We start from the raw sequence: 26,060 nt of genomic DNA, 5'->3' as shown, positions 1-26,060 counted from the left end.
AGGGTTTTAAGAACAGACTGAATAAACACCTGTCAGGGATGATCTACGTTTACTTGGACCTGCCACAGTGCAGAGGGCTGGACCTGATGGCTTCTCAAGGTCCCTTCCAGCCCTATATTTCTAGGATTCTATCATGCAGTTTGCAGCAGAGACAAGGCCATAGTAGCAACTGTCTCAACTGTCCTGGTGGAAGCTGTGTCAAAAGATGATCCTCAGTTCTTGATCACAAGAGTCATGGGAAAGGGGAACTAGATGGTCTTTCAGGCTCCAATCAAACTGCAAAGCAAAAAGGGGTGCATTTTAATGCATCACATTTCCATGCTCAGGAAACCTGTCTCTTAAAATACACCCCTTTTTTCTTTGGGGTTTGATTTGAACCTGAGACACCAGCTCGTTCCCCCTTTCCCATACAGGGAACTTAACAAAATGATCCTTTAGCCCAGTTTGTGAAAGATCAGCCAGTGATTGTGCCCACGAGGGATGTGTAAAGCCCCCCTCCCAACTCTTTTGTTGCCATCCACTTCCGTAAATACACAATTAAATTATCTTCATATCAGTTTTGTTGCAAAACATGGTGAAGAATTTCCGTGCTAAGGCAAGACCTCAGCCACTTCCTCATGCAGCTTCAGTGTCGATAGAGGAGAGCTCAGAGAGGCGACACTTCCTAAAAATCCATTTCACGTTCCACGGGATATTCCAGCAATGCCCCTTCTGTGGGCTTGAAGACAGGCATGGAGCTGAGATTCCTGCTGCTGCTGCTCTGCATCTCAGGTAAGAGGAAGAGTGATGTGATACTTGGGGGTAACATGGACATTCCATGTCAGGAGCAGTTGGGATCTGGGACTATATTTTCCCTGCTTGGTTTGTTAAATGTGCTGTGAAATATGCGAGAAACAGCACAGTAAGGAGCGTGAGGATCCCTGCCAGACCAATACCTCAAGTGAAGTAAATTGACACCAGAGCGCTACTGAAGTCAATGTGGCTACACCAATTTATACCAGATACTGGAAACTCTAGGTTTAATGGGTAAACATTTTTGAGCACCCACAAATGTATCCCTGCAAAAATACAGATGAAGATCTCAATTTTATTATTAATTTTCAATTTTCAGAAAGACATTCTGGGCCAGATAATCAGATGGCATCATCTGCCATCACGAATTGGCATCATTTAAAGTCAATGGATTGATGCAGTTTTACAGCAGGTGAATACCTGGCCCATAGGTGTCCAGTTTCCATTAGAAGCCAGTTATTGATGTGATAGATCAAGGCCTCTAATTATTTATTTTAGAGTCACTAAAATGTCTCCTTGGATTAAATTCTGATAAAATGCTTTTGTGGGCCTGTGATGACTTATTTGCATAGACTGCAGGGTGCGCAGGGCACTTTCCCATTAGTTAGGCACAAGAGGAGAGTTAAAAAGATCTGAAGGAAATTCTCCCTATCAAAACAAACATACAGGAAGTTTGCAAATTTGCAATACAAAACTGGCTTAATTCCAGTGGCAGCAGTTCTACAATATTTCAAAGCACCCCTCAGCCAGAGCTCTATAGAAAATGGTGTTATTGTGTAAGTGTGACTGCATCTCTCTCCTCGACCCTCTCCACCTTTCTCATATCACTTGTCCTCTTAAGCCCCTGCTAAGTTCACTGCAGGATAAGACTGTAAACTGTTCCTATGTGTTTGTACGGCCCCTAGGACAATCAAGCCTTGATCTTCTGAATCTCTGGACACTTGCATAATATAAATATGAAATAACAGCTACAAGAGTTTTTCCCAAGTGCAGGTCTAGTTTTAACCACTAGTCAGGCACTTCCTTTTCTTTTGGGTACTCATTTCCTGCTCAATACAGAATTCCCCCTTCACTCTCATTAAAACAAACATTCTCTCACGCACATGTCCAGAAAACGGCACTGCAGCCATAGGAACTCAGCTGTAACCATTAGGAAACCAATTCTGATCTCCCATCTGCATAATTATTTTGACATTAAGGGATTTACTTCAGATATATGCCAGAGAGAGAGGGAGCAGAAATTGACCTTCATTGCCTGAGGCAATTCCCAGGCACTGAGAGAAAAGCAGGGCCAGATTTTCAAAAAGTTCTTAGCATCCACCAGTAACACTGTTCAAAAACTTTCTATCAACACTGTTTCTGATGGAAAATTGGGTTTTCAGCTAAAAAAAGTGTTTGCTCTTCATGGAAATTTCAACTTTTCACACACACAAACTCCCCAAATCCCAATATTTTCTAGCCAATAACCAACACCTCTGGGTTTTCAATTTGATAAAAAGTCAATATTTTACACGGAAACTTTCCCTTTTCTGACCAGCACCACCCAGCAGCTCCATTTGAGAACAACTGGAGGAATAGAGGGGGGCTGCAGAGTTCTCAATGGAAGCAGCTGAATGCTGAGCAATTTTCAAAATACGTCCCTCACTGTTCTAAGAGTCAGAGCACAGCTCAGTGAAAACCACCAAACCCCCACCGTAGAGCATGTCACACCTGCTACAACAGCTTTCAGATCCTCTGAGCTACTATTTAAAGCCACAGTTTCTCCATTACAAAGCTGCCTGTTTAAGGACTATACTTTCCTAGACATAGCAAATAGGGATACTGAACAGAAGCCCGTCTTGCCTACGTCACATCACGCTCTCCACTATTTGCAGTCTATGGACCGGATCCTGGGATGAAGGCTCGCTCCTGGCCCTACCTTTCCACATTGAACAACTCTACCTAGGGAGCTATCTATACTGGGGATGTGTGTGGTTAAACCAATGTAGCTGCACCAGTGCAAGCCCCTAGTGTAGACGTGCTTCACAGGGGCGATATCCAGCTCTCCTGGTATAGCTACACTGGCAGCAATATCCCCTGTGTAGATAGCCCCTACCTGCATACAGCTCCAATCAATCACCTCAATCCTCACTGCTTGTTTCATAAAGCATTCCAACCTGTGCTCCACCACGCAGGGCTCTGCTGACCAGCAATGATCCATGGACTGCCCCTTGAGAACTAGTGAAGGCTTCACTTTGGCAGCCATTGCATTGTTCGCTTTGCTGGGGCATTATATCCCTTTCTCTTCCCACCCTTGGTTGACTTGTCTATTTAGATGGCATGTAGGACTGTAAAGCAATTAAACAAATTAATTGTGATTATTCACACAATTCATTGCACTGTTAAACTATAATAGAATACCATTTATTTAAATAGTTTTGCATGTTTTCTACATTTTCAAATATATTGATTTCAATTACAACACAGAATACAAAGTGTACAGCGCTCTGTAACAAAAATATCTACATTTGTAAATTACACTTTCATGCACTTCAGTACTTGATGAGGTGAGCTGAAAAATACTGTTTCTTTTGTTTATCTTTTTACAGTGCAAATATTTGTAATAAAAATAATAATATAAAGTGAGCACTGTACACTTTGTATTCTGTGTTGTAATTAAAATCAATATATTTGAAAATGTAGAAAAACATCCAAAAAGATTTTTTACATTTCAGTTGGTATTCTATTGTTTAACAGTGAGACTAAAACTGCAATTAATATTTTTGAGTTAATCGCGTGTGTTAACCGTGATTAGGCCACAGCCCTAATTATATGCTCCTTGGGGCAGGAACTGAGTGACAGGGTAGAAGGACCAGAAAATAACTAAGGGCTATCTCCGGGGGGCCAGCCACCTCCTGAGCACCCCCTCATGGCCAAATGTTGCTGTACAGGGGCCTGCCTCAGTTTCCCCTTTCAAGGGACTTACTAAATAAACTCCACACCAGCTTTACTGACTCCAGTGAGAACAACCCTACACAGAGTCTGGTTTATTATCGGAAAGTTCTAATATTAACACAAAAAGCCCTTTCCCCAGTGGTAAGCTAGACACAGCCCCAAACTCTGCTAGTGTCTCAGGCTCTTCCCAGGGTCTTCCCTGCAGAAACCTCTCTCACTCCCTGCCATCTCTCTACAACTTCCTGATCATCCCCTCTGTGCAGCATCCTGCTGCTCTTTATAGGAGAATCAGCTCCTCCATGCCCAGCTGGTTCTACTACTTAAACCCCACATCCTCCCCTCCCACCCCCCAGGTGTGGCAGGCAAGGCTAATTGGACAAGCTGACCAACTCCAGGCCTCTGGCCCTTATAGGATCGCACCACCCCATTACAGGCTGCTTGTCACGTGATTCTGCAGGGTTTTAAAGGGGGGAGCGTCCTTTTAGAAGGGCAGAGGGGAAGTTCTCTGGGTCTTGCAGCCTGTTTGCCAGAAGGGGGGTAGCTTTTGTTTTGTGTTATCCTGTGAGGATGTTTTTTAAACTGTGTCCTAAGGAAAGGGTCTGAAAAGAGACTTGAGTGTGGTACCCAATTCTTCCTGGGCAGTTGCCGAGCGCCTGGTATGATTCAGCCCCATTCTTGCATGGCCTCTCTGCATTACTGCAATAAATAGGATTGATAAGGATACACGTAATAAAGGGATGAGCAGAAACTTTCTTGCTAGTTTCATTTTCCTTCAGTTGTGGAGCAGTCAGCTTCACCCAGCTAGAGATGTGTCCTAAATGATTTGAAATTAAAATAATGGTTTACCCCCTAGGAATGGGGGAACTGGAAAGGTCAGATGTTAGATGGGAGAGCAAAGTTCCTAAAGTCAGAGAAATGAAAGATGGAAAAGATCTCCTGGAACATCCAAACCATCTCCGTGTTAGTGCAGCAGAGAACTGCCCAGCTCACAGATCTGTGCTCAACCGTCCAGCTCCTTCGCTGAGGAGAGAGTTTAAAAAACCAGGCCTGATTCTGCTTTCACTTATACCAGGGTAAATCAAGCACATGACCTATCTTCTGAGATCTGAATAGTTAATGTGACTTACCGCTGTTATTATGGCTGACGCTGCAATGAGTTAGGAGTTGGGCTGGTTTATTGCCAGCTGCCTACATGGAAATAGGCAGAGATGACACAGGGACTTTAACCACCAGAGAGATTGAAATGCTACAAATAAACAAAGAACATGGGAATATACACTGAGAAAACGTACTGTGTGCAGGGGACACATGCAGGAGATATTCCAGGATATGTTCCTATCTTTGAACTTGTTCCAGGCAGGTGTTAGGAGCAGGGATGGATTAACTCTCCTGTGGGCTAATAGATTTTGTGGGGCCCCTGTATACAAGTCTTTTTGCTAATTTAAAACAAAATGATCACAATTATGGCATTGAGGCTATTAACGCTATACTACACTTGCCTTTTAATTAACATAAAGCCGTTCTGTGGTTACATTTCAGTCTTAGAATGTAGAATATAGTCAATTCAAAATAGCCTACACTTCTCAGCTTAGAAAAGCTGTTATATTAGTTTCTTTCTGGGAGGGAGTTTGGGAGCAGGAGCGGATTCTGACCTGGGACGGGGGTACAGGAGGGGATGTGAGGTGCAGGGTCTGGCCGGGAGGCACTTACCACAGGTGGCTCCCAGCCGGCGGCACAGCAGGGCTGAGGCCGACTGCACGCCTGCCTGCCATAGCCCCACACGGCTCCTGGAAGTGACCAGCTGCTGACACATCTCTGCACGCCCAGAGGGGAAGACAGTGTGTCTCCATGCACGTAGGCGGCGAGTTCTATGGGCCCGTAGAGCCCAGGACCCACCAATAATCCTGTGGCTTAGCTTGGCATAGTTATGGTGCTCAGGCGTATTACTTTTTCACATCCCTGAGTGAGGTAGCTATATCAATCTAAATTTTAAGTGTAGAGCAGACCTGTCAGTGCTTTGTTCCTGTTTAGCTTAATGCATTTTCAAAGAGGACTACGTTAAAAAGGAAGAAAGCCCTATTTATTGCTCTTCAAATTCACACCCTACCATAATCTGAAACAGCGTTCATGTGTAGACAAGAAGACTGGAAGCTCCTTGAGTGCTGGGATCTTGAGTCAAATCCTGGCAAAACTACCACTGATTTCAATGGGCCAGGGTTTTACCACTTGTATTTTTACGTTTCTGTAAAGTGCCTAACACACACTGCGCCACTGGCAAGCACGTAATGCCAATTAACTATAATAAGAATTCATTTTACATTATCGGCCCAGTTTTGCAGATTCAATAAATCTGAATAAGCACATAAAACAAATTCTATCTATCTATCTAATCTCCAAAGTATTTAGAAACAGAAATTACAGTAATATTCATTCTTTCTTCTCTTCAAGCCAATAGGAGAAATAATTGGATTAATTGATAGGTTATTTTGTTTGTTTCCTTGTGTGTGTTGGTGTCTGTGAGGGGGGGTGTTTTCTGTGTGTGTGAGAGGGTGGCTGGGTTGCATGTCCCCAGGTGTGTATGTGTACACATTACTGAGGGAGATTAAACTGAAGGACGAGGTTTGCGTTTGGCTCTGAACAAAGCAAGGCCTATGGTTAGTCTGGTCTCTTGTGGGAGCAAGCTCATAGTCAAAGTTGATTTGAAGGGAGCATTGTCTCCTGGGACTGAGGATCAGTACTCTTGGGTCCTAGTGTTGCTTCTACCACTGACTCACCATGTGACCTTGGGCAAGTCACTTCACCTGTCTCGGCCTCAGTTTCCCCATCTGTAAGATGAAGATCATGATATTCACCAACCTTTGTAAAGTGCTTTGTGATTCTGATCTATTGTATGTAATTCTAACATGCTCATCACTGTGGGATGTGGACTACATCTGTGGATGAAAGGTGTTATAGAAATGAAAATTCTCAGTCATAATAATAATTAATAATCCTTTAACATATAATTTATTAACATAATTATATTACTCTGCAGCATACAAGCAATGGGCCAGATTCTAATCTCTCTTACGCTGGTTTCATATCAGGGTAACTCTATGTACTTCAGTGGTGACTTACTCTAATTTTACACCAGAATGACTGAGATCAGAATCAGGGATAGAGTCTTTACCACACAGTGTGTTTCACTGGCAGAGGTTCCCAGCTCATTCCTATACTGTGACAGCAGAGAGGCAGTGCAAGTGGGGCATATATTCAAAACTGCTCATCACGCAACCTGCTCAGCTCCTTGGAAAATCTCACCCTTAGTGTCCCAGTGCTGTAGGTATCCTGACACTTAGCTATAAAGCAGCAGGGGTAAAACAGTCATGTCTTGGGGATGGAGGGTCTCAGATGCCACACATTGCCGATGCTCATGATTTTATTGCAAATATCATATTGGGTGCTTTTTCTTAAAGTTTCAGCTTCTGTAGTCAGGTGACTATGTGAGAACCGTAATTTTAAAAAGGTTTGTTTCTAGCCAGGGGCATGCACGGGGGGCGAAATGCAAGCAGGGGCACAGGCACCCCCAACAGTCATATAAAAATGTATTTCTGCTGCTCCAGCCTCAGCCCCTGGCTGCTGCTCTAATGTGCCCCTCCAAACACAGTCAAATTTAAATTCCTGCGCATGCCCCTGTTTCTAGCCCTCATCTCATGGAGCCTTCAAAAGTAATCCCTGAAGGCTCAAAAACCAGAAGGCAAATTAAAAAAAACCTCCAAATGTATTATTCTTTAAGGTCTCATGATTTGTAAGCTAATCATGATTTTGAGGTGGGCTGGGAACTACGCATGATTTTTGAATGCTTGGGGTTGGCAGAACTGGATCCTGAGCTGTAATATAGTGGAGTTAAAGCAGTTGTGTCAGCACTAGAGGTTTCCTCAGGAAAAGGAGTCATAGCTGTATTTCAGGATTTGACCAACATCCCCAGATGTTGTGAAGCCAAGGCCATGCCATCATATATGAGGTTTACTTCAAGGAGACCTCTCTTTTGTATAGTGATGAGCCATTTAGGAGATAAAAACACAGTGCACATGACTGTCCTCCCCAAACTCTGATTAAGAAAGCTTCTAATACGATGAGAGGTTCCCTCAGGCTAATCGATGCATTTTTTACACGGGTGCTGTAATAAAACAGAAAATAAAACAATTTTATTGAAATTAAAATGCAAATGGAACATTTGTCTCTCTCTAACTGCCCCCGCCCCAAAGTCACTCCCTGTCCAACTGCAATATGGATCAAGTAATAATACTTTGTGCTAAAGCTGGGTCCACATCAAAATCTGGGAATCAAATATCCACCAACTTTTAGGGGGTTCAAAATATGAATGCTAATTTTTCAGCTGAAGCCAACCTCTTCTTTGACCGTGTGTGATTATTTCCTGACTTGAATCCCAGGAATCGAGATCAGGGCCCCATTGTGTTAGGTGCTGTACGAACACATTGTAAGAGACAGTCCCTGCATCAAAGGGCTTGCAATCTAAACAGGAAAGGGTGGGAGAAAGGATTATTCGCCCTATTTTGCTGATGGGAAACTGAGGCAGGGAATGGTGAAATGACTTGTCCAGGTCATGCACTGCCCGATCACAGCCAATGGGAAATATGGGGATGGTGCTGGGGGGCAGGGGGAGCGCGCAGAGCCTCCTCCCCCTCCCACACCATCAGGGGCCGCAAAAACGAGCCAGCAGCCAGCCACTTCTGGGAGTGGCATGGGTCCAAGGCATGCAGGCGGCCTTAGCCCGGGGCCCTGGGCTGCAGCCTCTAAAGCCCCTGCGTTAATCTGGCCCTGGATAGGAGAATGATTTGTAATTGCTGCTTTTACTGATTCATCTCCATTCTTCCCAGCCTCTAGTTCTTGGGCTGTGTTTAGTCCAAGCACTGGAGCGCAGGACGCAGAGGGGGCAGCAGGCAGCCCTGCTCCCATCCCAGCTCTTACAGAGCAGGTTTGGTGTTTTCCAGGATTCCAGGCACAAGAGTTTGACGCAGTGCTGAGCAGAGTGGAGGGGCAGAGGCTCACTGTTGAGTGTCGCTACAGTTCTTCAGTTTACAGTGCAACACGGAAAACCTGGTGCCAGCTGAGAGATAAGAAATGCTTTACATTAGTTAGCACCTCTTACACATCACATAGATACCACAACAAGGTTACCGCTGGAAGAGCCACAATAGAAGATGACACCCGCAATGAGATTGTAACAATCACCATGGAGAAGCTGCAGGTGCAGGACTCTGGAGTGTACTGGTGTGCGCACTATAACCCCCTTGGTACAGTGCATCCACTAAAGACAATTAAACTGGATGTTTCCAAGGGTGAGTTTATTTCCTTTCAGGAGAACTGGCTTTTCCACTGACTAGAATCCCAATTCCTTCCCCCACTTTATCATCTCTCCCCTGCCTCTATCGATTCCTCCTGCCTGCCCCCAGAATCTGTCACCCTCCACAAACTCTTGTCTCCTCTCTCCTGTCTCCCACTGGGAATGGTCTGAATCACCAGCTAACCTCAGCGATTCAGCCAACAGCTATTCCTGCTTCCTGTTAGAATAGTCTTTTCTTGTTTCCCCTCTAATGGCTTCCTGCGGGGAGTGGGGCTGTCAATTTATATTGTGAAGTTTATTTATGCAAGAAGCAGTCTGAGGGGGACATTTTAAAGTGCTCAGTCCCAACAATCAGGGCCAGATTTCCAAGAGCTCAGGACCCAGAGTGCACCCTCCACACTGAGCTCTTTGGAGAACCTGGCTGGAAAGGATCCGTAGCTTCCTTCACTCTGAGAGACTTTGGGATGATCGAGTGCAAAGGGAACAGCCAAAAGAGTTGATCTTTGCAGCAAACAAGACCAAATACACCAGTTCACATTCACCCCTCCTGTAACTCAGCTGAAGCCAGTGACTGGAGCTACACCAGGGAAGAATTTGGCCCATTGGGCATATGTCACTCATGGGAAATGTACGTCATCGTACCTCTCAACCAGATTGTAGTGACCAGTTTTTGTCTTTTCCAGAAGCCCAAGAATACAATGCTATTGAGGGGCAGAACCTCTCTGTCCAGTGTCCATACAACACACAGGATTACAAAAAGGAGAAAAAAGCCTGGTGCCGAAGCACAGTTCAGAATGAGTGTGATGTCTTGGTCAATACTGATTACGGGTATCTCACATATCAAAACAGCGCTGAGAAAGGCAGAGCCAGGATACATGATGACACCCAGAAAGGGATTGTTACTATCACCATGGAGAAACTGCAGGTAGACGATGCAGGGGTGTACTGGTGTGCACTGTATGAGCCTCCCAGTCTTTACAGAATAATTGAAATTAAACTGGCTGTTGCCAAGGGTGAGTATTTATTGGTAGGGAAAATGTGGGGTTTGGGATTTTTGTTTTGCAGATTTCAGCCCCCCGCCTTCCCCACTCTCTCCTTCCTCTCTCTGACACTGAATCTGTATCACCACCTCCCAGATTATTCCAGAATTCCCTCCACTCCCCAAAAACCTTGTCCCTTTGTTCATATCTCAGACTAGCAACTGATGTAGGACATCAGCTGGGATAAGGTCTTCGGCCATGTGGATATTTCTGTTTTTAATGACCTATTTAAATATTCGTTTCTTGTCTCCCCTTTACTTGAGAGCGGGTTCAATCATTTCAATCTAGGTACTTCTATGACCCACAGACTCATAGTATTTAAGCACCTCCATAGCAGCTGAGCATTGGTTTCTAGAGCAGCTAGCAGAGATACTACTCAATTCAAATTTTGCATTTTGATGGAGGGAAAAAAAGTATTTTTTTAAATTCTGACCCACATTTTAACCTGCTCCAGTTTCTAGTTATTTCCTCAAATTGACTTGTTTTTTTAAATCAATGAAATTTAACAAACTATCTATAAGAGCCCAGCAACTTTCTCTGGCCTGTTTTTGAAGATGACTGTAGAGCCATACAGAAGGGTGGGGATAGTCCTGTCCAAGGGAAGCCATCAGACATTAAGTCCATATCCGAATTAGAGCTGAAAAAAATGGTCAGCTAGAAGTTTTAAAGAGTCATTTCATTTCTAGCAAAACGTTTTGTTTCCATTTTGAGATACTTCTTTTTAAATTGTTTTAAAAATAGAATTAAAGATAATTTTAACACAAAAAGGTTTTATTTTGAACCTAAAAAAATTGACCCTTTTTTAGAAATATGTAAATAAAACACGGACTTTTTCTGAATTTTTTAAAGTTGGGTTTGGGTTTTTTTGCCACAGAAACAATTTGACAAAATCCAGCATGAATTCATTAACTATTTCAGTCAACTCAAACCTGCTTTTTTCACCAAAAATTGTTTCACTCCAAAAATATCATCCTGCTTTAATCATAATACATGTGATTGAATGCACAGTCTGTGAGCCCTGATACTTCATGGGAGACTTGCAGTGATGGGCAGTAATGGCACTAGAAGCTGTTACTGTATCAATTTTTTGCATGTTTCTAAAGCTTTGTTTCCTCATTACTGCAGGGATCTGTTGCACAGGTGATGCTAATGGTGTGCTTCTCACATTCTGGTGGCTGGCTTTGTCTAGGATTGTTACAGGCTTCGTGGTACATGAGAAGCTTTGCAATACAGAGCAACGTCCCTATCATACCATGTGCTTCTCTCGATAGCAACGCTAGTGTGAACGCTAGTGTAGAGAAGTATCAGAGAGGTAGCCGTGTTAGTCTGGTTCTGTAAAAGCAGCAAAGAATCCTGTGGCACCTTATAGACTAACAGACGTTTTGCAGCATGAGCTTTCGTGGGTGAATCCGAAGAAGTGGGTATTCACCCACGAAAGCTCATGCTGCAAAACGTCTGTTAGTCTATAAGGTTCCACAGGATTCTTTGCTGCTAGTATAGAGAAGGCTCAAGGGGCCACCCAGCCTTTTAACCACTGTGTTTCTTAGCTTGCTCCAAGTAGGTCTGCATGACACAGCGCTCACAGCACTGCCAGCTTGTCTCCACTAACCCTGCACTAGGGGTAGCTAGCACAGGCGGGAAAGGTTACAGGAGAAAGGCTGGAGTAGACAAGGCCTGAGGTGTCGAAACTGTGTTTGTATTTGCAGCTACAACTACAAGTGAAGGGAGCAGGGCAGCTACAACTACAAGGATCACCCCAGCAGACAGGTAAGGCTCCAACCCCTTCCTCTAAGGCAGCCTCTGTGTTCGCACACCTCCAAGGGGTTGTTAGCGGCTGATCCAACATGCTCCTCTTTTCAGAGAGAAAGCAGCAGCCTTTTACTGTGATGCTGAATGTAGCAGGCCTCCTTTAAAAGGTGCCAGATTAGTGCCCTCTTCCCACCTGCTAACCAGTGTTAAATGGCACATTGATAAAATGGAAAGATGAAACTCAGGCCCCATCTCGTTTGAGAATTTACTAGTCTTGTCACTGTATCATCATTAACCCTTGCAGCTGCTGCTCTTTGGAGCAAGAGAAATGATGTTAAATCTGGATGCATTGAATCCAAACAGTTCCTTGCATCAGCCATTGTAAAAGCAGAGCTGCCCCTTCTCATTCCTGACGCCAGCCAGAGGCCATTGTGATCAGTGGAAGCTGCAGAAGCCCTATTAAATATTTCCCCAGCAGTGTGTCACCTTCTTCTATTTACTGGTTTATTCAAATTAGGTTTTTCTTTTCAAGGTCTCTGATTTGCATTGTGGTGGCACCATGGACCAGCACCCCATTGCGCTAGGCGCTGTACAAAACAGAAAACAAAAAAAGACATTCCCTGCCCCAAAGAGCTCACAGTTGGGCTTCAGAGACTAGTTTGTTTTCAGAGGGCCACAGAGAGATGTTCAGGACATTACTCCATACGTCAAATGGCACAGACAGGATTTAGCATTAAAGGAAAGAACATGTGATGAGAAAAAGCCACCTAAGTGTGTGAGCTATCCCAGGCCCTGGTCTGACGGCCTAATGTGAGACGGGGTGGGACTTGCCACTCTGGCACCTCCTGCTGGCTGTCATAGGAATTAGCTCTACTCATCAGGGTGCTCTTCTCTGGTGGTGCCTCATCACCATCACTTTCATTCCAGGACCCACCCCACTCCCAGGACTGCGGCGTCCTCACCAGTGACGGTTCCTTCCAGCTGTGCCACATTCTGTGTTCCCCTCTTCCAGGGGACCTGCAATCTCTGTCCAGCCACTGCCCTGAGTGGCAACTGCAGTTCATTGACTCAGAGCCACTTCCCATGTAGCTTCAGCACCTTTTCCTGTCCTTACCTAAGCGCCTCAGCCTTCAGGCCCTAGCAGCCAGCCAGGAGCTCTCTCTAGCTTCCGTGGTCCCTGCTTGCGGCACTGCATCATCCCAGGTGTTGGGCTCCTTCTTCCTGCTAGGAGCCTGGTCTTCTCCCCTCAAGCTTCAGTCAGCTACTGAACTCTGTTCTGTCCTGCAGCCCTTCTTATATGAGCCTGCCGGGCCATGATTGGCTCTCAGCCCCTTTCTAATTGGCTGCCTCCACCACAGCCTCCCTAGGGCTGCTTTTAACCCCTTTCTGCCAGTGAGTTGCAGCTGCCCCATCACACCTTGTACTATGTTTTTAGTGTATCAATTAATATTTAGGTGAAACTGATTATATTGATTTTAATTTAGTCTCTATGGAAAAAAATAGTAAAAAAATATGCCTTAATGTCTAATGCTAAAGCACCATTACTAGTTCTTGATTCCAGACTTAACTGCATCCATTTTTAAAGATCTGACATCTAAAGTATAGTACCTCATTGTTTTTATTTTATTCTTTATATTCCACCCTTAACTGTAAATAGGAAATACTACTAGACTTTGGAGTAACAAAGTAGCTTTAACTATAAGAATCAGTCTACTAGACAGTTTACCTCGGGTTTTAATACCAGGATTGTTAGAATAAAATCCTTTAAAACTTAAGCCTTTGATGAACCAGTGCAGGCTTTAGCTTTAGCACTGAATGCACGGTGAATAGGGCCAGACCCAGGGCCGACTCCAGACCCCAGCGCGCCAAGCGTGCGCTTGGGGAGGCATTTTGCCGGGAGGGCGACAAGAGGCTCCGGCGGACCTCCCGCAGGCATGACTGCAGAGGGTCCGCTGGTCCCACGGCTCTGGTGGAGCATCTGCAGGCATGCCTGCAGGAGGTCCACCAGAGCCGTGGGACCGGCGACCGCCAGAGTGCCCTGCACGGCGCGCCGCCCTGCTTGGGGCGGTGGAATTCCTAGAGCTGCCCCTGGACAGACCCATGTCTGTTTATAGAGCTTCTAGCCCAATGGTGTCTTGAATCTGACCAAGGCCTCTGGTGGAGACAAATCTTCCCATATATCAACTAAAATGTAAAATTTATGCTCTGAAGCACCGTATTTGGTAAGGATACTATCATATACTATAAACTGGATGCTGTTATATCATTCATTGTTGAAATCACAGGAGAAATGTATATAGTAGCAGAGCAATCTAGTCCCCCATCTGTTGGAGCAGGGCTTCATGTACTTCTGAAGTCACAGAGATCATCCTTGTAACCATTACCTCCTGTCAGTGCCCGGCCTCCCCACAGTAGCTGGGAGGGCTCTGAGTTACTACAGAGAATTCTTTCCCGGGTGTCTGGCTGGTGGATTTTGCTCACATGCTCAGGGTCTAGCTGAAGGGAACAAATTTCCCCCCTGCTCAGATTGGGGGACACTCTCCCATTTTGTTGCCTTCCTCTGCAGCATGAGGCATGGGTCACTTGCAAGTTTAAATTAGTGTAAATGGAGCATTCTCTATAACTTAAAGTCTTTACATTGTAACTCAGCTTCTGTAACTCAGCCAGAGGTTCTGGGTGTGTTTCAGGAGTGGGTGCATGAGGTTCTGGGGCCTGCGATGTGCAGGAGGTCAGACTAGATGCTCATGATGGTCCCTTCTGGCCTTGAAGTCTATTAATCTAATCTTTTCATTTATCTCCCCACGTGGTTCCTTTCCAAGCCTTACAACATTTTTGTTGCTCATCCCTGGCTAGCCCAGCGTAACAGACTGGCCTTTGGCCCCTGCCACATGCCTTCCGGAGGGGAGGGCCTGGGATGTTGGCAGTATGAACGGAAGTGCTTGGCCAATCTGACCAGCCACTCAAGGAGAATGGCTGGAGTTCCTGAGGGCAGCTCATGCAGGGATGTTGTTTTGTCTGTGAAGACTTAGTTCAAGAGGCCAGGTCTGACAGCTGGTGCGAGGTTTAGCACATGTCTGCACAGAGTTAGTGCACGGCAAGCTGGGGTGTAAACCTGCAGTGCTCTAGTGTGCTGTGCACTAACTGGCCCCGTGGGCCCTGCTACCGCACACTATGTGCTTAACGTTCCCGCTTGGCTTAAAGTCAATACGGAACTTTGCGTGTGCGCAGCAGCAGGAGTCACACGGCCAGTTAGCATGCGGCACACCAGCTCGGTGCACACTACCTCTCTGTATAGACACACCCTCATTTCTCAGTGCTCTTGGTTTGCACTCATTCCATGCGGGAAGCACTTGCCACACAGTTATTTCCTGCTCTAACTACCTGTGGAAATGGTGTCTTTGGTAGGGATGATGCATATCTCACTAACTATTTTTGTATGTAGGTATTTATGGACTTGTAGACATTCTCTACATTTTGGACTCAGTCTTTCATGAGTTCTTTCCACTAGTCATGGCAGTGTGCACGGTGCAAACTACTCGTGAGTTTTTCATTAACGATGGGCCAAAAACACCTATGTGAACACACACCTGCTATTTTAGCTGAGAACACGTGCACTGGCTTTGGTTTCCCATGGCTGGAGGGTATAGAGGCTTTCCACTGCTACCAAATAAGAAAGCGATGATGTTGTCACCCTATCTGAAGCAAAAAGCTGGCTCCCAAACTCCTGGCGAAACTCACCCGTAGCATAACTTCACTGACTTAACTGGATTTCCCAATCCAGTGCTATGGAATGATGATTACTGTAAGGGGAAAGGATACATCCACTGGGGTAGTACAGTACATGGAAAGAGGCAACTACACTAAGTATGATTTGAGGGCTAAATTTTTGACACCATGGGACACAGTGGCTTACATGAATTTTTTTAACCTTAAATCCCATTTTAAGTATCTGAGTTTATTTGTTCTGGATGGTAAAGGATGAAGGAAATACTCGAATTTTGTATTCAGTCTCAACATGTCTTCCGAAACCCTCCTGATCCTTGTGAGTTGATTGCTTCTCTCCCTTTCCTTCTTTACTTACCAGCTCCCTCAGCTCGAGATCTACCTTCCTTTGGCTGGCAGTTGGCTTCCTCATCAACAAGACCCTGTTAGCTGTGATGATAGCTCTCCCAGTGAGAGGAAGAAACCACCTCCGAGGAAGCACCCAGGCACCAACAAATTGTGAATTCATGGTGCGAAATGACAGCTCATCTCTTCAAACCAAACTATCTGTCATATGGGCCCACTAGGAAGCAGGGAATTCCTCACAGGACTTTGTTTATGCTGCCAGATAGGGAACCAGCATAGCTCCACTGGTAATAGCTAATAAGTCCCAGACTTTTTTATCACCATGTCATCTAGTCCTGCTGAAATCAGGGTTAGACAACACAATGGAAAAAGGCTCCACTACAGCTTCTGTTCTGGCTAGTACCAGAGCAGCTCCATCAGTGATGAATTACAAGTCCCATTTCTGCCAATGTAGATATAGCCCCTGGCAACTGACTTGGGTTCCGGAAGGAAAGTCCTGCTCATGACATGAAATCCAGGAGATCAGAGTATTTGGTCAACTTCCAAAGCCAGGACTTACTAGGAAAAGTGAACTCTAGACCAAACTCAAGAGATCAATAGCGCTTAAAAGAGAAGGGAACAATATCTTGCCAGAAAGCTGAAGGAGATTGTTGGTAACTTAGAGTGAAGTTTTCAAAAATCCATAAGTGACATAGGTTTCTAAGTCCCATTTTCAAAAATGGATTTATATACTTAGGCGCCTAAGTCCCACTGAATTTTGATAAGATGTGCGCTCCTAAGGGCCCACATTGGTTTTGAGACTAGAACTTAGAACTTTTGGAAAATTTACCCTTGGAATTTTATTCTCTCTCTCTGAGACCCTGGAAAACTGCTTGTCCTCTTCGATATGCAGTCACCAGAATAGATCCAATTCAGTGGCTCAGACTAGAACTCGGCAGACCTTGAAATAGAAAGACATAATTTTCCTGCTAGCAGTACGGCTGGTCAAAAATTGACCATTTTTCAACCAAGTTTTGTCTTTCTAGTGAGAAAAGGAAAAAGACATTTTTCATATTTGTCAACCAGCTCTATTCCCAATCCCAAGGCACATCACCCCCAGAGAGGCCTAAGGTAGCCCAACCTCACAGCATTCTATGTTCATGATCAGAGAGATAGCCGTGTTAGTCTGGTTCTGTAAAAGCAGCAAAGAATCCTGTGGCACCTTATAGACTAACAGACGTTTTGCAGCATGAGCTTTCGTGGGTGAATGTCCACTTCGTCGGATGCAAGAGTGGAAATTTCCAGGGGCAGGTAAATATAAGCAAGCCAGAAGCAAGCTAGAGATAACGAGGTTAGATCAATCAGGGAGGATGAGGCCCTGTTCTAGCCGTTGAGGTGTGAAAACCAAGGGAGGAGAAACTGGTTCTGTAGTTGGCAAGCCATTCACAGTCTTTGTTTAATCTCCGTCTCAAAGAATACTTTCAGGACAACACTGAACAGCGCACTGATACACAGTTACCCTCCCACCAACAGCACAAGAAGAAGAACTCTACATGGACTCCTCCTAAGGGTCGAAATGACAGTCTGGACCTATACATTGATTGCTTCCGCCGACGTGCACAGGCAGAAATTGTGGAAAAACAACATCGCTTGCCTCACAACCTAAGTTGTGCAGAACGCAATGCCATCCACAGCCTTAGAAACCATCCTGACATTATAATCAAAGAGGCTGATAAAGGAGGTGCTGTTGTCATCATGAACAGGTCTGACTACCAAAAGGAGGCCACCAGACAACTCTCCAATACCAAATTTTACAGGCTACTTCCCTCAGATCCCACTGAGGAATACACTAAGAAACTGCACCATCTACTCAGGACACTCCCTACACTAACACCAGAACAAATCAACATACCCTTAGAGCCCCGACCAGGGTTATTCTATCTACTACCCAAGATCCACAAACCCGGAAATCCTGGACGCCCCATCATCTCAGGCATTGGCACTCTCACTGAAGGACTGTCTGGATATGTGGACTCTCTACTCAGACCCTATGCCACCAGCACTCCCAGCTATCTCCGTGACACCACTGATTTCCTGAGGAAACTACAATGCATTGGTGACCTTCCAGAAAACACCATTCTAGCCACCATGGATGTAGAGGCTCTCTACACAAACATCCCACACACTGATGGAATACAAGCTGTCAGGAACAGTATCCCTGATGATGCCACAGCACAACTGGTTGCTGAGCTCTGTGCCTATATCCTCACACACAACTATTTCAAATTTGATGACAATATATATCTCCAGATCAGTGGCACCGCTATGGGCACCCGCATGGCCCCACAATATGCCAATATTTTTATGGCCGACCTGGAACAACGCTTCCTCAGCTCCCGTCCACTCACACCCCTTCTCTACCTACGCTACATTGATGACATCTTCATCATCTGGACCCATGGGAAGGAGACTCTGGAAAAATTCCACCACGATTTCAACAGCTTCCACCCCTCCATCAACCTCAGCCTGGACCAATCTAAACGGGAGGTCCACTTCCTAGACACCACGGTGCAAATAAGTGATGGTCACATTAACACCACCCTATACCGAAAACCTACCGACCGCTATGCCTACCTTCATGCCTCCAGCTTCCATCCCGGACACACCACAAGATCCATTGTCTACAGCCAAGCACTGAGGTACAACCGTATCTGCTCTAACCCCGCAGACAGAGACCAACACCTAGAAAATCTCCACCAAGCATTCTCAAAACTACAATACCCGCACGAGGAAATAAAGAAACAGATCAACATAGCCAGACGTGTACCCAGAAGCCTCCTACTGCAAGACAAACCCAAGAAAGAAACTAACAGGACTCCACTGGCCATCACATACAGTCCCCAGCTAAAGCCCCTCCAATGCATCATCAGGGATCTACAACCCATCCTGGACAATGATCCCACACTTTCACAGGCCTTGGGTGGCAAGCCAGTCCTCGCCCACAGACAACCTGCCAACCTGAAGCATATTCTCACCAGTAACTGCACATCGCACCATAGTAACTCTAGCTCAGGAACCAATCCATGCAACAAACCTCGATGCCAACTCTGCCCACATATCTACACCAGCGACATCATCACAGGACCTAACCAGATCAGCCACACCATCACCGGTTCATTCACCTGCACATCCACCAATGTAATATATGCCATCATATGCCAGCAATGCCCTTCTGCTATGTACATCGGCCAAACTGGACAGTCTCTAAGGAAAAGGATAAATGGACACAAATCAGATATTAGGAATGGCAATATACAAAAACCTGTAGGAGAACACTTCAACCTCCCTGGCCACACAATAGCAGATCTTAAGGTGGCCATCCTGCAGCAAAAAAACTTTAGGACCAGACTTCTAAGAGAAACTGCTGAGCTTCAGTTCATTTGCAAATTTGACACCATCAGTTTAGGATTAAACAAAGACTGTGAATGGCTTGCCAACTACAGAACCAGTTTCTCCTCCCTTGGTTTTCACACCTCAACTGCTAGAACAGGGCCTCATCCTCCCTGATTGATCTAACCTCGTTATCTCTAGCTTGCTTCTGGCTTGCTTATATTTACCTGCCCCTGGAAATTTCCACTCTTGCATCCGACGAAGTGGGCATTCACCCATGAAAGCTCATGCTGCAAAACGTCTGTTAGTCTATAAGGTGCCACAGGATTCTTTGCTGCTTTTATGTTCATGATGTTCAGCACTTGAGGACCCTGCCTCCAGGGCTGAGTCTGGAATCCAGGCAGACTCTGTTTCTCTCTAGAAGCAAGAGGCCTCTCCTATAGCCCAAAACACTTGGTTTTAAAAGGCCATGCACTTCCTTCAGACCCACCTGACCTCCCATGGGCATGGCAGTTTGTTCAATCCCTTGGGGTGTTGCAGGTTCTTTTCCTCCTTCAAGGAAGTTAAGAACATAAGAACGGCCATACTGGGTCAGACCAATGGTCCATGTAGCCCAATATCCTGTCTTACGACACTGGCCAGTGCCAGGTTCTTCCTAGGGACTGTAGAGAACAGGGCAATTATGGAATGATCCATCCCTTGTCATCCAGTCCCAGCTTCTGGCAGTCAGAGGTTTAGGAATTCCAGAGCATGGGGTTGCACCTGAACCACCTTGGATAACAGCCATTGATGGACCTATCCTCCGTGAAGGTATCTAATTCTTTTTTAACACCGTTGCTCTTTTGGCCTTCACAATATCCTGTGGCAAGGGGTTCCATAGGTTGACTGTGGGTTATATGAAGAAATAGTTCTCTATGTTTGTTTTAAACCTGCTGGCTATTAATTTTGTCAGGTGACCCCTGGTTCTTGTGTTATGTGAGGAGGTAAATAACACTTCCCTATTCATGATTTTATAGACCTCTATCATAGCCCCCCTTTGTCATCTAAGCTGAACAGTCCCAGTCATTTTTATCTCGCCTTATATAGAAGTGGTTCCATAACCCCAAACATATTTAGTGCCCGTCTCTGTATTTTTTTCAATTCTAATATATCTTTTTTGAGATGGAGCAATTAGAACTGCAGGCAGTATTCAAAATGTGGTTGTACAATGGATTTATGTAGTGGCAGTATGATACTTTTGGTTTATTATTTCTTTCCTAAAGGTTCCTAACATTCTGTTCACTTTTTTAACTGCTGCTGAACATCAAGTGGATGTTTTCAGAGAACTATCCACAATGACTCCAAGATCTTTCTTGAGTGGTAACACTAATTTACACCCCATCATTTTGTATGGATCGTTGTATTATGTTTCAACGTGCATCACTTTGCATTTATCAACATTGAACTTCATCTGCCATTTTGTTGCCCAGTCACCTAGTTTTGTGAGCTCCCTTTGCTACTCTTCGCCGTCAGCTTTGGATTTATCCATCATTGGTAATGTTAAGTGATTACGTATCATCTGCAAGTTTATTAACCCTTTCCTCCCCTTCTTGAGACAGGCTACATACACCTCACTGCAGATAAGATTCTTTTAAAGAAAACTGTTCTCCTTTCATTTCAGGGCAATGGGGCAGCTGAAGCAAGCACTGGAGACCTGTCTGAGGGGGTGAGGAGCTGATACAAATCTCCTCCTCCGGAAGCATCTCTCTACTTGAACTTGATGATGTCATCCCTGCCAAGGCTCTGAGCAGAGGCAGGTGCCCATTCCCCACACGGTATCCAAGTCTTCATCCCTAAATAGACCACCCCCACTCTACACTGCGTACCCCAGACTTCATACACAATAGCGTGGAGAGAGGATGCAGAGTGATGTAGCTCCTTACCTAAGCTCCCCTTCCAGTTGGAGACCCTGGGATATCAGCTGGGCTTTCTCCCTGCTCAGCAGTTTTACACCTAATAATGTAGTGGATCTGCTTCAGTTCCCTGATATCCACGAGGAAGAAGCAATCCTCCGCTTTCTTTCTGAGCTGCTCATCCAGTTGCGTCGGAACGCCCGCCCCACCTGCACACACTTGAGGAATATTTAGTCACTTTGGGAAATCTGGCTAGGTCCAAATGATGGTTTCCAGTTTGATTTTATGAACTGTCTGTATCCTTATGTCTGATGACTGCCCTTGACTGTGTTCTGCCTCATGCTCCTTGTGCTAAGAGGAGGGGGGCATCAGTCCATGGACAGGTTGATCATTATAGACTAGCAGCACCAGAACAGATCTTATTTGGGGAGAACACAGGAGTAACTGCATGAAAGATCAAGCTCACTTTCTCCAATGTCTCTGCCTGGGGCACTGGGGCTTGATGGAATGGAATTTTCCGAGAAGCAGAACAAAGAGATCCAGTGTTAGCGCGGGGTCTTAAAAACTGCAGCAGCTTAGAGATTCAGGAGGCACTCAAAGGAAGCTTGGGCAGCAGAGAATAACAGTGGGGCATGCTTTCATAACTGGGGGGTCCTGTTGAATTGTGGAGCAGCTGAGGAAGAAGGAAGTTGGACAAAGAGGAGAGAGACATTGTGATTCGGAGGAGAAGCCACATGCAGGAGAGGGGATCCTGGACTCACAGTGGGCTCCGACCTAAGCCCAAAGAACGCTCAAGAATGGTTAGCAATCTGAAACGGGGAAATGCACACAGATGTCATTGTATGAACTACGTCTCTATATGTCTTGTGCGATCTATAGAGTGGTTGGTTTGGGAGCTTTTGCAAAGTCAGTGTGTTACGTGCTTCTCCTGTCACGTGTCCCTAGAGAGGTAACCTGTAACCCAGAGCACCCACAACGTTGGAGCTCTTGGAAAGGGGGAGCTTAAACTACTAGAATGGCCGTGGGGTCCTGGAGGCTTAGAGCAGCTGGACCACGAGTTTCAATGTAGAGTGTTGCCAGAGCAGTCCAGAATTTGGCCTAGCCTCCCCTCTGTCATGCATGGAGGGGCAGCCAGGTCAAATCTGAGTAGCACTGACAGAGGGGCACTACCAAGAAACTGGTCCTGTATTTTTTAAGTACTGTTGGCAACCTTACTGTTACTCCATGTGCTGTACAATGCTGAAGGCTGTAACAACTCTGTTAAACTGAAAATACGAAGTATGAACCCTGGCAACACCCATTTTTTCATGTTCTCTGTGCATATATATTTTCCTACTGTATCTTTCACTGCATGCATCTGATGAAGTGGCTTTTAGCCCACAAAAGCTTATGCTCAAATAAATTTGTTAGTCTCTAAGGTGCCACAAGACTCCTCGCTGTTTTTGCTGAATGGTGTGAGTTTGATTTCTCCATGCCAGGCTCCTGTGGAAATATGTGTCCCATTGGTCCTGGCCCTGGCTCTCTTCGATTCCATGGAATGGATCATTGGGAGCAACCTGGGGGTTAGTTTGGTTGTGATAATGTCTGGAACTCATATAATGCCTCCTATGGGATCACAAAACACATGCAGGACAGGCTTTCATTTCCTCCTCTGCAATGTTGGGATGATAATTCCTCTGCAACAAAGGTGCTGCGCTCACTGCCTGCAAAGCCCTTTGAGACCACACACAACAGTGTTAGGGAAGTGAAAAATATTAATAATTCACCCTCTCCACTGCCTGCTCCATCGCAACCCGCTGGCAGAACCAGAAGGAGGTTTGGGGGGTAAATTCACACCACAGTGGAGTTACACCAGGGTAGAGGAGAGTAGAGTTTGGCTCACTTGCTGACTCAGGTGTACCATGACCTAAAGTATTTACCAAACTGCTTAATGTGCAATGAGGTTATTTGATCTCAGTCAAGTTCCCAGAAGGCAGGTGCCCAAACACTGCCCACATCCTAAAATCACCATCACAGTTAAGTGTAGATGGCAATCCCAGCAGAGTTGCTAAGGACTGAGATGGTCATGGGTACCCTTCTCCAAAGAGACATCTGTGTCCCATACGTGGAATATCAAGGTTTAATAAGGAAGTGGAGGACCCCTCACCATGGACTCTTACCATCCAGTGCACAGATGAGAACAAGGAGCTATGGAGTTATAAATGGAATGGAAAGCTTTGCACATTCTCAGAGGAACTCAGAGTGGCCTCCTCCATGAGGGAACTGCACCAACGAGACCAAGCAACGAGAAGACCCTGCCCTTGGCCAAATCCAGATAGGGCTTATCTGCCCTCAAAAATTACTTCCTGCTGGAAAACATCTTAACTAACATGACTTATCACTCAGTGTAGCGATAGACTGTTGGGTGTAACATAGCCTCATCTGGTCATTGTTGATCATTGAGTGGATCATAGGGCTAACTGCTATCCGCTGACACAGTGTTAAACAGGACAGCCCTTGGCTAAGGCTGTTGTTAGTTCTAATATGGAAGAATCATAAGAGGCCAATCTGGCTCCTCAGGAGCTCTTTAATGACCTGAAAATAGAAAAGGAATCCTACAAAAAGTGGAAATATGGTCAAATTAATAAGGAGGAATGCAAAGAAACAGTACAAGTATGTAGGGACAAAATCAGAGAAAGGCTCAGGCACAAAATGAGTTACACCTGGCAAGTGACATAAAGGGCAATAAGATGTTCATTAAATACATTAGGAGCAAGAGAAAGATCAAGAAAAGTGCAGGTCCTCTACTTAGCGGGGAAGGAGAGCTAACAAATGATGACATCAACAAAGCTGAGGTGCTTACTGCCTAGTTTGCTTCAGTATTCACCAAAAAGGTTAGTGATGACCAGATATTCAACACAATTAATATTGGCAACTAAGGGAAGGAATGTAAACCAACATAGGCAAAGAATATTTAAATAAGATACATATATTCAAATCAGAAGGGCCTGCTGAATTCATCCTTGGATACTTAAGGAATTAGCAGAAACAATCTCAGAGCTGTTTTCAATTATCTTTGAGAACTCCTGGAGGACAGGAGAGGTCCCTGAAGACTGGTAAAGGACAAACATAGTACCTATCTATAAAAAAGAGGAACAAGGAGTACCCAGGGAATTATAGTCCAGTCTGCCTAACTTTGAAAGCTGGAAATATAGTAGAGCAAATTATTAAACAATCACTTTGTAACCACCTGGAGGATAATGGGGTTATAAGGAACAGTCAGCATGGATTTGTCAAGAACAAACCATGCCAAACCAACCTAAAGTCCTGCTTTGATAGTATTACTGACCTAGAGTGGATGGGGGAAGCAGTAGACGTGATATATCTTGATTTTTTAAGGCTTTTGACACATTCCCACATGACATTCTCATAAGCAAACTAGGGAAATGTGGGTCCAGTTGAATTTACTATAAGGTGGGTTCACAACTGGTTGAAAGATTATACTCGCAGAGTAGTTATCACTGGTTTGCTGTCAAATTAGAAGGGCCTATCTAGTGAGGTCCTGCAGGGGTCATTCCTGAATCCAATATTATTCAATATTTTCATTAATAACTTGGATTATGGAATGCACAGTATGCTTATAAAATCTGCAGATGACACCAAACTGGGAGGGTTTTCAAACACTTTGGAAGACAGGTTTAAAATACAAAATTGGTCTGAATCCAACAAGATGAAATTCAGTGAAGACAAGCGCACAAGGTTTAAATTAATGCACAACTACAAAATGGGGAACAACTGGCTCGGAGGTAGTACTGCTGAAGAGGATCTGGGGGTTACAGTGGACCACAAGCTAAATAGGAATCATCAATGTGATGCAGCTGCAAAAAAGGCCAATATGATTCTGGGGTGTATTAACAGGCATGTCATATGTAAGACACAGGATGGAAGTGTCCAGCTCTACTTGGCATTGGTGAGGCCCCAGCTGGATGTGTCCAGTTCTGGGCACTACAATTTGGGGAGGATGTGGACAAACTGGAAAGAGTCCAGAGGAGAGCAACAAAAATGATCAAAGGTTTAGAAAACCTGATCTATGAGGAAAGGTTGAAAACCTGGGCGTGTTGAGGCTTGAGAAAAGAAGACCGAGGGGTGAGCTGATAACAGTCTTCCAATATCTTAAGAGCTGTTTCAAAGAGGACAGTGATCAATTGCTCTCCATGTCCACTGAACGTAGGACAAGAAGTAATGGGCCTTTTCTGTGGCAAGGGACACTTAGAAAGTTTTTCCTAGTATTTTACCTACCTGTAAGGGTAGTTAAATGCTGGAACAGGCTTCCAAGGGAGGTTGTGGAATCCCCGTCATTGGAGGGTTTTAAGAACAGACTGAACAAACACCTGTCAGGGATGATCTAGGTTTACTTGGTCCTGCCACAGTGCAGGGGGCTGGACCTGATGGCTTCTCAAGGTGCCTTCCAGCCCTATATTTCTAGGATTCTATCATGCAGTTTGCAGCAGAGACGAGGCCATAGTAGCAAAAACAACCTAACTGGTCTCAACTGTCCTGGTGGAACCTGTGTCAAAAGATGATCCTCAGTTCTTGATCACTAGAGTCATGGGAAAGGGGAACGAGATGGTCTTTCAGGCTCCAATCAAACTGCAAAGCAAAAAGGGGTGCATTTTAATGCATCACATTTCCATGCTCAGGAAACCTCTTAAAATGCACCCCTTTTTTCTTTGGGGTTTGATTGGAGCCTGAGACACCAGCTTGTTCTCCCTTTCCCATACAGAGAACTTAACAAAATGATCCTTTAGCCCAGTTTGTGAAAGATCAGCCAGTGACTGTGCCCACGAGGGATGTGTAAAGCCCGCCCACCCCCATGCTTTTGTTGCCATC

General features: G+C 45.1%; 1 protein-coding gene across 1 annotated transcript; it reads left to right on the top strand.

The window, feature by feature from the left end:
• Positions 1–582: 582 nt before the first annotated feature.
• LOC120402785 (polymeric immunoglobulin receptor-like) lies at positions 583–22,533 on the top strand. Its single transcript, XM_039533150.1, has 6 exons — positions 583–771; positions 8,721–9,068; positions 9,760–10,086; positions 11,820–11,880; positions 15,947–16,094; positions 20,960–22,533. Exons 1-6 carry the CDS (start codon positions 732–734, stop codon positions 21,014–21,016), a joined length of 981 nt encoding a protein of 326 aa, XP_039389084.1. The 5' UTR covers positions 583–731; the 3' UTR covers positions 21,017–22,533.
• The last annotated feature ends 3,527 nt before the right edge of the window (positions 22,534–26,060 follow it).

Source organism: Mauremys reevesii, linkage group 4 (assembly GCF_016161935.1).
Source record: "Mauremys reevesii isolate NIE-2019 linkage group 4, ASM1616193v1, whole genome shotgun sequence".
NCBI lineage: Eukaryota > Metazoa > Chordata > Testudines > Geoemydidae > Mauremys > Mauremys reevesii.
The sequence above is the reverse complement of the archived record's forward strand: the minus strand, read 5'-3'. Positions and strand labels throughout refer to the sequence as shown.